Here is a 12,154-nt window from a genome sequence, read left to right as displayed (position 1 = left end):
TGCAAATCAAAGTTTTGGGTATGTTCTAAATATCCCAAAACTCGTTTCATTGCAATCCAATGAGATTGACCTGGATTGCTCGTGTATCAACTCAGTTTACTTATAGCACAAGCTATAATTGGTCGTGTACAATTCATGACGTACATTAGCATCCAAACACACGAGCATAATCCAAGTGTGATATGCTTTTTGTTCTTTGCTAATGCAAGATTCACGTTAATTGGAATCTTTGCAACTTTAAATCTTAAGTGCTTGAATTTTTTAAGTACTGTCTTAATATAATGAGATTGTGACAATGCCAGACCTTGAGGAATCTTTTGGATCTTAATCCTCAGTACTAAATCCGCAACTCTCAAGTTCTTCATATCAAACTTGCTAGTTAGCATACGCTTAGTCGCATTTATGTTGGAAATGTCATTATTCATCATCAGCATATCATCCACATATAGGCAAACAATGAATATGTGATTTGGAAAATTTTTAATGTACACCCATTTATCACATTCATTTATCTTAAAACCATTTGCCAACATTGTTTGGTCAAATTTTGCATGCCATTGTTTGGGTGCTTGTTTTAGTCCGTAGAGGGACTTAACAAGTCTACATACCTTCTTTTCTTTACCTTGAACCACAAACCCTTTAGGTTGTTCCATGTAGATTTCTTCCTCCAAATCTCCCTTTAAGAAGGTTGTCTTTACGTCCATTTGATGAATTTCAAGACCATAAACTGCAGCTATAGCTACTAGCATTCGTATAGACGTAATTGTCGTCACTGGAGAATATGTATCAAAGTAGTCAAGACCTTTTCGTTGTCTATACCCTTTGACAATAAGTCTTGCCTTAAATTTATCAATAGTGCCATCATCTTTCATTTTTCTTTTAAAAATCCATTTAGAACCCAAAGGTTTATTTCTAGGAGGAAGATCAACCAATTCCCATGTATGGTTGTTCAATATAAATTCTATTTCACTATTGACTGCCTCTTTCCAGAACAATAATTCCAAAGAAGACATAGCTTCTTTAAATGTTTGATGCTCATTTTCCAATAAAAAAGTCACAAAATTTGGTCCAAACGAAGTAGACGTTCTTTGACGTTTACTACGCCTTGGATCCTCCTGATTAAATTTACTTTCTTTTGTTTCTTCCCGAGGTCGTTTAGATCCTTCACCAAACGACTCACATTCCTTTTTATACGGATATATATTTTCAAAGAACTTAGCATTATCTTATTCTATAATCGTATTATTGTGAATGTCGGGATTTTCTGATTTATGAATCAGAAATCGATATGCTTTATTATTGGTCGCATATCCTATGAAAACACAATCAACTGTTTTCGGTTTTATTTTTACCCTTTTGGGTTTAGGAACTTGCACTTTTGCCAAACACCCCCACACTTTCAAATAATTCAAGTTTGGCTTCCTTCCTTTCCATTTTTCATATAGAATGGATTGTGTTTTGCTATGAGGTACTCGATTTAGTATCCGGATAGCCGTAAGAACGGCTTCCCCCCACAAGTTCGGTGGCAAACCAGAACTTATCAACAATGTGTTCATCATCTCCTTTAATGAACGATTCTTTCTTTCCGCAATCCCATTGGATTGGGGCATGTAAAGGGCTGTTGTTTGATGAATAATTCCATATTCTAGACATATTTCTTCAAAAGGAGATTCATATTCACCACCCCAATCACTTCATTTTGACTTTCTTGTTAAGTTGTGTTTCAACTTCATTTTTATATTGCCTGAATGCGTCTATTGCTTCATCTTTACTATTAAGTAAGTAAACATAGCAACATCGAGTATTGTCGTCAATAAAAGTTATGAAATACTTCTTTCCACCGCAAGTTGATATTGACTTCATGTCACAAATATCTATGTGAATTAAGTCTAACGGATTTGAATTCCTTTCAACCGACTTATAAGGATGTTTAACATACTTAGATTCCACACATATTTGACATTTGATTTTTCCCATTCAAACTTAGGTAATATTTTCAAGTTAATCATTTTTCGCAAGGTTTTATAATTGACATGACCCAAACGTACATGTCATAAATCATTTGACTCCAGTAAGTAAGAAGAAGCTGATGTTTTATTATTATTATTGACAACTATTACATTCAGCTTGAAAAGGCCCTCAGTAAGGTAACCTTTTCCTACAAACATTTCGTTCTCACTTATCACCACCTTGTCGGATACAAAAACGCACTTGAAACTGTGCTTTATAAAAAGTCCAGTAGAGACTATGTTCTTCCTAATTTAGGGAACATGAATGGCGTTGTTCAAAGTCATGACCTTGCTAAAAGTCATTTTGAGAAATATCTTCTCATATCCTTCAATTTCTGTTGTTGCAGCATTTCCTATAGAAAGCGTCTCTTCGGGTCCAACAGAAGCATATGTAGAAAATACTTTCCTCACAGCACAAACATGGCGAGTGGCTCCAGAATCAATCCACCACTTCATAGCACACAAGTCATCAATGTCTACGTGTTTTTCAATCATGTTTGCTTGACCCTTCTTCAGAAACCATGTCGATGCATTGGCAGTCACCATCAGACCAGTTTGGTTTCCGTTGTCATTCATCTTTTTTCTGTAAAAGAATGACAAAAACAAACGTTTAAACTTGGAGTGAAAAAATCACGTAGATTTTAATCTCCAACAAACCACCACGAAGGTTTTTAAACTGGAGTAAAAATCACGTAGATTTTAATCTCCAACAAACCGCCACGAAAGCTTTAAAACTGGAGTAAAAAATCACGTAGATTTTAATCTTAAACAAAACGCCACTGAGGCTTTAATCTCCAAAATGGGAGTAGACGAAACCACAAAGGTTTTAGTCTTCATAATTGTAATTCTCCAACAAAACGCCATGAAGAATTTAATCTCCAAAAATGGGAGTAGACAAAACCACAAAGATTTTAGCCTCTACAGCAGTAAGTATACCACAAATACAGAAATAAAGATTAAATTCCTTAAGCTTGTTAGTTGTATCTTCTTACTTGTTGTATCTGTAAATAATAATTCTGGAGAAAAGAAAGTTAGCATATAAACGTAAATATAAATAAAACAGTAATTAATTCGAGTTCACTGAATTCACAGTATTTCCTTAAGGAATTTAATCACCTCCTCGTACCCAAGGTTATGGATTATTTCCTCCCAGGATAGAACGAATTACACACTGGTGTAGCGGTACTTCAAACCCTAGTGTTTCAGTGAACACAAAGTTCGGTAGCAAATCACACTTACGGTTGCTTTGTTTTTGAAGTTTAAAAACAATGCAAAACAAAGGAGGAGAACTCAGAAGTCGAATGGAAATTCTGAGAGGAAGGACTGCAATTTATAGACAACGTTGAGTTTTAACTGAAGAGGAGATCAACAACAGGCAGATTGCTCTCAATTCCATTTCTGTCCATTCGTATATTTTCAACAAGCTGCTACACATATTTATAGTGCAACCAGCTGATGAGAAACGGACCTGATATCATTCATTTGCCCATGGTGGAGCATGCACTAGGCTGCTATTGGAGCAATCACTTGGAGCACTTGCTATTATGGAGCAAATACTTGGCCATGGTGGGAGAAGCACTAGGCTGCTGGAACACTTAGTTATATCCACGGATTGGAAAACATCTGTTACAAACACGAATAATATTATGTTAATATTCACTATTAACAAATAAATTTGGTCCAAAAAATTAATCAATAGATCGATCATTTGACCAAATCCGAATCCGAATCCGAATCCGAAGCCGTAGCCGTAGCTGAAGCCGAGCCGAGCGAGCGAGACGATGATGGCGCGAGGTTTGCCTTCTTCTTAACTCTTTAAGAGATACAAGAAGAGCAATTGTATATATACTCACCAAAAGCCTTTTCATCTTCCAATATGGGACAATGTCTCATTGTCAAGAGAGCGAAACTTAACATTTCACTCAAAAATTTTATTTTCCCTCCATTTCTCATTCACCCTCTTTTTAAGACTTTTTCATCTTAAAAAGAAACTCAACAGCTCCAAAATGAAAGAGGAAAAAAAAAAAGAAAAAACAAAGGAAGAACAAGAACCGGAAAAGAAAAACTGAGGAGGAAGAAGAAATGTTGTCGGTTGAATTAAGAGAGAGAGAGAGGTGGGACCCATAAAGTAGTTGGATAGTTGGGTCAAAAAAATGAAATTCGGGTAGGTATTTGCCCGGTTGGCAAATTATTATGGGTCCCGATGCCACGTTGAAAATCTGTTAGGGTTGGGGACGATTTTGTACACTTTAATAACGATAGGTGTATATTTGGACCGAAAGTAGAAACGTATATAAACATGACTAATTTTCGATAGTATAGGGACAATTTTGGTCTTTTTTCCCAAAATATATTGGCATTGGGTGTTTATTCAACACTAATAAATACATAAAATGTAGTATTTGCTAATATACTTCTTTCACTTGACCGAAGTTAATTAATATTCAATTTATCTCAATTTATGTGATATTTTTTTCTTTTTAGTTCGTACAAAAAGAACTACTTACATTTTTTTTATGTTTAGTTACAATTCGCTGAGATGACATATAACATATGTTCAACCAAAAATGGAGCACACATTGCCAAATAATTTGGAATTCTCGTCAAAATAATGCATTTGGGGTCATCTTTGGTAACTATTATTTCCAAATTCTGATTCAAACCACATAATCATGTTCTTCACCTTTACCCAAATGCCATAGATGGTCATTCTTCTTTCTTTCTTCTCCTCCTCCTCCTCCTCCTGCTCCTCCTCACTATAGATAGTCAATTTTCATAATTTATTTAAACGCCATCCATGAAATGGCATCTATCTGTGTTATGCAAGAAATGGGTTTCGACCTTAAAAATTGCAATCCTCTTTTCAATATTATCGTAGACATATTTATTTCTTGCGTTATTGACAGTCGAGGAAATATTAAAGTAACAATTCAAAAAAGTTAGCTTAATAGCTTGATAGAACTTAAAATAAATTTTAATATCTGAAAATTATAACATCTTCGATAAATAATGTTATTGATAAAAGTTATTGAAGCTTAATGCGAAAAATTGGAATGAAAGGAATCAGAGAAAATAATTAGAATAGTCCCTTAAATTTAAGGAGTAAACCACTCTCGTCCCTCAATTATATATTCCACTTAACAGAAAGCTTGTTAGAAGGCTTAATGGCGACTTATTCGGACGTGAAAATTGCAAGAGCACTTCATTATTGAAATGATCGTGACTTTCCAATTTTGCATCGTCTGTAAACATATGGTACACTTTGTTTATGTCTTTTTCTTTTTCACTTATTCGGACCTGAGTTTGGTGAATTTGCAGTATTGAGTTGGAAAATGGAAGCCATGTCTGAGACTAGAGTCATCCAATGTCACCACCATGTTTCCAACTTTGAAGGAAACCCCCTTAAGTTTTACGCATGTCGTTAGCTTTGGACCATAATTGCCCCAATATCACATATTTGGAGGATGTTGTATGTTAAGTAGAGTATTTGAGGGATGAGAATATATTTACCTCTAAACTTAGAAGACCCTTGTGATTTTTTTTTCCTAATATCTCACGTACGACGGGATGCTGCGACATAAGATCCGGTTAGGCAGTGAGATGCATTACTTGTCTTGCGCCAACTAAGACCGCCAGCCACTAAAGTCAAAATAATAGTGAAAGTGAATTTTAAACTTCATTGCTCACTTCTTACACCTCCTTCAAATTACATGTCTCTGCTCAACATGATTATAAGAGTCTTGTCTCCTTAATTAAAAAGCAGAGAAAGATAGAAGCGCAGCTACCAAAATGTCTGCTGCTACTAACCTTGTATATCGACCTATACTAGTTACCCAACGTCAATTTCCCAGACTCAATAGATTTTCCACTTTCAAATTGGATTTCTCACGCAAATTCTTATCTCGAACATCCATTTCTCATTCTACAAGGTACCCACTTCCCCCTATGATGGATTCAGTCAAGAACCAAGGCGCTGCCGGTGATGAAGGTGTTACTCTTGGTGGTTTAGAACAAGAAGCTCTGTCCATGAATATTGGTTCGGGTGGAATAGAAGCTGCTCTCAATAGCCTGGTTAGTCAACCTTTGACATGCTCCGTACGTTTTACCATTGCTTCATGTTTATGTATCATTCCTTTAATTTGACATTTTATAAAAGAGAGAGGATGTTTGAATTTTCTATGTGCAACTGTGTGCTGGAATGGTTGTCATATATATGTAAGATAAAATCAAAAAAGAGGAATTGTTGGAGCGGAAAGCTAATTTGCTAGGGGAATAACTTGCTAGTCTATTGGCTGTACGGGAATGATTACGGGAAAAAATTTATATATATCTTATGTAAAACTTGATTTATAATAGCTAACGCCAAGCTCCACGTTTACTTTACAGATTGTTTGTTGTAATTTTTCAATTTTTATGTCCTGCTTAGTTGGAACTGATAAATTGTTGCATTTGCAGAAATCTTGTTATTCATTTTCACTGCAAGTCCCTGGTTCTCAAAAGAGAGCTACTTATACTGATTTTTAATGAAGATAAATAATGAATGTTTGAATTTCCATCTGCGAGTGCTCTGGTTAAACTCATTTTTTTCAAGTTATCTTCCTCTCTGTTTCGGTTTAAACAAAAAATATTAGCTTCCACAAGTATTGTAATTTTGTTGTATAACTATATATCAAAATTGAAAAGTTTGGATAGTGCTATTTCTATTTAACACCCCTTTTTTTTTCTCTCAATCTGATTAGTGGAGGAAATACTTCCTCACAATATCATGTTGGTCCAGCAGACCTGAATGTTTTGCGACTTGCGCTGTACATTATTTGATCAAATTTATTAGCAAAGTCTGTCACTAGTTATGTCCAGCTCTTTGAATTGCTTTTGAAGTCTTGGTGTTGTTAAGATTTCTAATGCTTAGTAGGCCTAAAGTACAGAGTAAGTGGCTGATTGCTGCAGTTTTCGGTATTATCTTCTTTTGGAAGCATGACATGGAAGCAGTATGGGCTACTTCAGGTGGAATTATCAATATTTGTCTCTCAATTGTACTGAAGAGGATACTTAACCAAGAACGCCCTGTTTCAACATTAAGATCAGACCCTGGAATGCCTTCTTCACATGCCCACTACATCTTCTACACACTCACATTCTGTATCCACTCAAGTAAGCTTCTCATACTAATTGATCAAATGCATAAATTTACTTTGTCTTTTGATGATTCTTCATCCGTGTGAATATATATCGTTCCAGTTCCACCATTATTGGTTCTCTTGAATCATTGCTTTCAAATTTGAATATGTAACTAAAAAACTAAAGGACTACCACTAAAACCTGAAGATGTCAGCTAAAAGAGTAAAATTAATTACTGTTACCTCTTGTGGTTATATGTATATTTGTATGGCTTAACGATACACTAGGGAAAGGGCTAAGAAAGTGAAAGAGGCACAAGCTAAAGAAGTAGTTGCTGCAGTTGTTTTTCAACTTTTGTTTTGTATTTTAAATGTGAAGAGTATATCGGAAGTAAATCTCTTTGTAATTAATCGTCTAATATCAATAAGATGCTAAGATTTTTTTGTTGACCATGAGAAACGCATGGCTTGAAAAGAACAGGTAGCCTGCTCAAGTTTCACTCTTTTTCTTCCCTTATAAATGTGATATTTGTATGTTATCATGATGAGGAATTGATGTACTAAGATTACTTTTTTGGACGTTCTTGAATAATCAGCCTAGTATTACTCGTGTGTTCATTTTCTCAAGTGCTCTGGTTGGAAGATTCAGTTATCATATAATCTACTTACATGTATCATCAAACAATATTGTTGTCGGCACAATAAAGGAGAACGTACATTGGTAATCTAGCTAGGCCTTGTTATATTTTGAGTTTTCTCGTCATCTCTTCTTGGATTTCCTGTAGAATTACGGTTTTGAGCTTACGAGATAATTCATTTTTTGTTCTCACTTTGTTGTTTGACGCAGTGATTCAATATTTCGGATTGAATGGAATAACTGCAGTTGTTAGTGCGTTTATCTTAGTAATGGGCTCGTACTTTGTAAGTGTGGATCGAGTTGCACCTTTTAGCGATTTTTCTGCATATATGGCTGTTCAATCTAAAAATGGTGTTGAAAATAACACAAGTTTCCTTGTCTTTCACTTTACAGTCGTGGCTACGAGTTTCACAACAACTTCACACATTAAACCAAGTAGCAGTGGGTGCTGTAATAGGATTCTGTTTTTCCATTTTCTGGCTCTAGTTGTGGAATGTCGTAGTCATGAAAGCATTTATAGCCCACTTTTGGGTTCGGTTTGTAGTTGTTGGGGCTACTGTTTTTTGTATTGCTTTTCTCCTATACGTTATTCGAAATTAGGGTCTTGACGATAACACTGAATATTCTTTATAGACGATCATACTAATACAGAACACAGAATATATATGGTCGTATAGTAATTGACAATAGTTTTTTTTTGCTAGTATACAAAAAATCTTCTCAAACTTTACCTGTCATTATTTTGCAGGTATTCAAAAAATCTTCTCAAACTCTACCTGTCACTATTTTGCATATTACATCATGTGTTTGCTCTCGTACGGATTAAATTCTGTTTATATTACGCCTTTTTTTAACAAGAATTACTCCGTATATCATAGTACCTAGATAAAAACTTTAAGCAATTACTAAAATATTTTTTCATTAACCTTAGAAAGACAAGTATTGTAATGTTGAAATCACATCCAAACCCATTGGGACCATTGTTATCGTCGATTTTCCTTGATATTAAAAATACTGCAAAGAAGATGTTACTCCACGCATTCTCATCATGGACAAGATCGATCAGCTCCATACAAGTGATGTCGCATGAAACGAGGAGTAGATTTGTGTTAATAAAACTTATATCTAATTATTAAGACGACGCAGGATAGTTTTTAGAAATTTTATCATGTGAAATTATTAGTCTTTTGCCGAGAAATTGAAATAAGACCATGTAAATGTCATATCTAAGTTTTATTTATGAGCGAAATTGAAGAATGATTACTGAAAATTTTTCAATAAAAAAATTCACATCCACTTAAATAAGTTTAGGCGTAGAAACATTCCCCAAATTGATGACAGAAACATCGTTTCAATATTTCAATTTGATTTTCAGGTATATTCTAACAAATAATTCTTGTCTCAAACTTAAGTTTGACTTCTATTGTCCTGTACTCTAAATTTGGCTAAATTATTGTGTCCTTTTATAAAAATATGGATTTTACTTTGATAATTCAACTATTTGATGGACGAGAGAACACAGTCAACACGAAACCTTAAAATTAAAGTACGTTTTTTTTCTACCGTTATTTACAATAAAGTTATTGAATTAAGTTACATTCCGTTTAGAGTAAAGGTTGGAGAATTTTAGTCCTTGGGATGAGATCATCACTCCAATTCACATAGAGAGAAACACCCTTCTTACATAAAGAGTTTAGAAAGGAATGAAAATAATCAAAAGAAAAAAAAGGTAACCCATTCAGATGACCATAAAGATCATGAACATGCTTAAGCATGAAAAATTGAGCCTTCCAAGTTGCAAAGTTTTGAATGCTATGTAATTTTATTGGCAATTGTGATGTAGGATTAAATTGGATGACCATCGCACCAATATTCTTATCAGCATTAACAACTCTAGCAGTCTTGACCATTTGTGGAGGGTGAGTGGGAGAGAAAAAACTATAGGATCTTGCTCGCTAGAGTTTGTTAAGACTCTGATACCAGAGTAAAGCACAAAAAGCTAATTTGTTTATTGAATCAATGCAACCTTTAAATACAAGAGTGAAAAATCAATTTCCTAAACTAACTCCTCGAGAAGGACTAAACTACTTGCTGAACAAATTAGGAGATTTATTTGAGAAAATAAAGGACTAACAAAATCTTAACTACTAGCTAAAAGAAGTGGTCAAAGCATAGTTAGTTAACTTGTGCTCTAATAAACAACATCACCACCTTAAGAAAATATTTTGGATAAATGTATAAAAATTACCACATAAAAGTTAAAATGAAAATGAATCCATAAACCTGTAAGGAAAGATATCTCATTCGAGAGAACAAGAATTCTGTACAAAGTCAATATCATTTCTTTTACTACTCTTTCATCAAGTAACATGAATTGATATCATATCAAAACAACATTGTTGCGAGGCCATTACTGAAACCGGTACCAAAATAAGTATTAAAGTAAATACGTATTTCATTTATGTACTTTTCCAACATCGACGAAAACAAAAGAAGAATAAAAAAGACACTCAAAACCCGCAAGTTGTAGAAGAACTTCACAAAATTCCCAGTTCTCCTATTCTGCAGACAACCTTTGTCTGTTGCAGGCGAAGAAAAGCAGTCTGTAAACCCCCGACCCTTATAATATATATCTCTATAACTTTCTTTCGACCCTGTGAAATACCCAAAGTTTAATAAACAAACAAAAAAGACTAAGACAACTTCAAAGCAATATACTAAGCGGCCGATGGGGCAGTTATATAGTGCACAACACCCGCCTTAGTAAGCGCTGCCTTAAATTTGTCAGCTTCAGCATCCACTGCAGTAACATTAGCATTCTTGTAATCCAATGACTCATCATTGTATATATCCCACCATTTCTTCACCAGCATCTTAATGTCTTCTCTGTCCATGTTCTCTTCCTCGCCAGTGTACCTCCACGGCTTTGACCCCGCCGCACAATAGTGAACAACTTTCACCTTCTCAAGTTCCACATTCTCTGGGTGACGCCACAACATAGCTAACACCAAGTTGTAATTGTTTGGAATTGGCTTGTATACATCTCTGAAGAACATGTTCAACAAATCCTACAAAATAAATCCAGCTATGTAAACATACGTAAAGAATTAAAATTGTATATATAATTATATTCTTATTTGAATTTTCACTGTTTCTAGATCCTGATCAGTTCCTTTTGACCGTGAAATTATTAAAGTATAATTACCTGCTCGGCAAAAGGAGTAGGAGGGGTAACTTTGAGGGTGGTCAGGAGATCATCGTAAGTGGATAGACTTGGCTCAAAGACAAACATGCCAGCATTAAAATAAAGTGGTGGCTTGGGACCCAAATCTTCAGTCCACTGGACCTCATCTGGGCACTGTTGGCAGTACCCAACCTTGTACTGTGGGGTGTGACTCCAAGTTTTCTCACAGAAACAATCCATCACCCCATAGAAATAGCCATCTGGCAAGTCAAAGAGGTGGTCTATGTTATCAAACACCTGGATATCTCCATCCAAGTATATCATCTTGCTATACTCCACAAACTGCAATTATTCATTTAACAAAAAAACATTTTAGCACCAAATATAAATAAAAGACCATAAGAGATGGAATGTTCTCGTATGTACCTCCCAAATACGGAGTTTGGAGTAGTTGATGACATAATAAGCCATAGCAAACTGAGTTTGGTTCTCTGGAGGATAAACTGGCTCGATCTCTCGGACTATACAACCTTGGTTTATGAGTATACGTCGATGTTCCTCTGGGACATCAGGCAAAATAGCCACAACAAGCGGATAAGCAGATTTTGCCTTTCTCAATCCTTTAGCCAAACCGACCACGCCTTTCACGTAGTCACCGTTACCTGCCAAGAACGTCACATAGGCACGGCTTGACAAACTTGCCGCCTTAGCCAAACCAGTAGCCTTGGTTGCTAGACCAACAACATTAGGAGCCATTTTTGGAACTTAGAAATGAGGATTCTTTGAGTGATTTGAGATGAGAAAAAAAGAAGCTAGCTCTTGAAAGTTTTGAATAAAGAGTGTTTTTTAGTATGTTATCAAGTGAAGATTTCTTTATGACTTTGATGTGTTTTGAGTGTTTCCGAGGATTAAGCTGGGGTTGTTTATATAGGCGTTGGATGGAATGTAAAAATATGTAAAAAATGAATTGTAACAGTACGATGTCGTATGATGTATATCATGGAAACGACGTCGTGCTACGGCATAGTTCTCCGCTTCCTTGAAGTAGCGCATTTTGGGCCCGTAAATCTGGTTCTGCTTAAGATCAACGGTTCAGTATTTTTGTTGCACAAATAGTGACGGTTACTTGTTGCTCGAGAGAAATCTCTCGAAAGTGGGCGGTGCTTTCAGTAATTAATTAAAGTTTCTTTTTTTATAGTAATTAATT

General features: G+C 35.2%; 2 protein-coding genes across 2 annotated transcripts; one reads left to right on the top strand and one right to left on the bottom strand.

Annotated features, from left to right (window-relative positions):
• Positions 1-5,508: 5,508 nt before the first annotated feature.
• LOC107821203 (lipid phosphate phosphatase epsilon 2, chloroplastic-like) lies at positions 5,509-8,466 on the top strand. The gene is made up of 4 exons (XM_075249943.1): positions 5,509-6,080; positions 6,935-7,160; positions 7,974-8,047; positions 8,157-8,466. The coding sequence occupies exons 1-4, from the start codon at positions 5,799-5,801 to the stop codon at positions 8,247-8,249; spliced, it is 675 nt and encodes a 224-aa protein (XP_075106044.1). The 5' UTR covers positions 5,509-5,798; the 3' UTR covers positions 8,250-8,466.
• A 2,014-nt stretch (positions 8,467-10,480) lies between these two features.
• On the bottom strand, positions 10,481-11,703 carry LOC107821202 (galactinol synthase 2). Its single transcript, NM_001326075.1, has 3 exons — positions 11,374-11,703; positions 10,969-11,289; positions 10,481-10,831 (listed from the first exon to the last, which is right to left on the bottom strand). The coding sequence occupies exons 1-3, from the start codon at positions 11,701-11,703 to the stop codon at positions 10,481-10,483; spliced, it is 1,002 nt and encodes a 333-aa protein (NP_001313004.1).
• Positions 11,704-12,154: the final 451 nt, after the last annotated feature.

The sequence above is a fragment of the Nicotiana tabacum genome, chromosome 3 (assembly GCF_000715075.1).
Source record: "Nicotiana tabacum cultivar K326 chromosome 3, ASM71507v2, whole genome shotgun sequence".
Lineage (NCBI taxonomy): Eukaryota > Viridiplantae > Streptophyta > Magnoliopsida > Solanales > Solanaceae > Nicotiana > Nicotiana tabacum.
Note: the sequence above shows the minus strand (reverse complement) of the source record. Positions and strands in the feature narration are given on the sequence as shown.

Coding starts and splice junctions, on each gene's coding strand:
- LOC107821203 (XM_075249943.1), top strand. CDS start 5,799: ATGTCTGCTGCTACTAACCTTGTATATCGACCTATACTAGTTACCCAA. Junction 6,081..6,934: donor AAGCTGCTCTCAATAGCCTG/GTTAGTCAACCT, acceptor CCTAAAGTACAG/AGTAAGTGGCTGATTGCTGC. Junction 7,161..7,973: donor CACATTCTGTATCCACTCAA/GTAAGCTTCTCA, acceptor TGTTTGACGCAG/TGATTCAATATTTCGGATTG.
- LOC107821202 (NM_001326075.1), bottom strand. CDS start 11,703: ATGGCTCCTAATGTTGTTGGTCTAGCAACCAAGGCTACTGGTTTGGCT. Junction 11,290..11,373: donor CCAAACTCCGTATTTGGGAG/GTACATACGAGA, acceptor GAATAATTGCAG/TTTGTGGAGTATAGCAAGAT. Junction 10,832..10,968: donor CTACTCCTTTTGCCGAGCAG/GTAATTATACTT, acceptor TTTATTTTGTAG/GATTTGTTGAACATGTTCTT.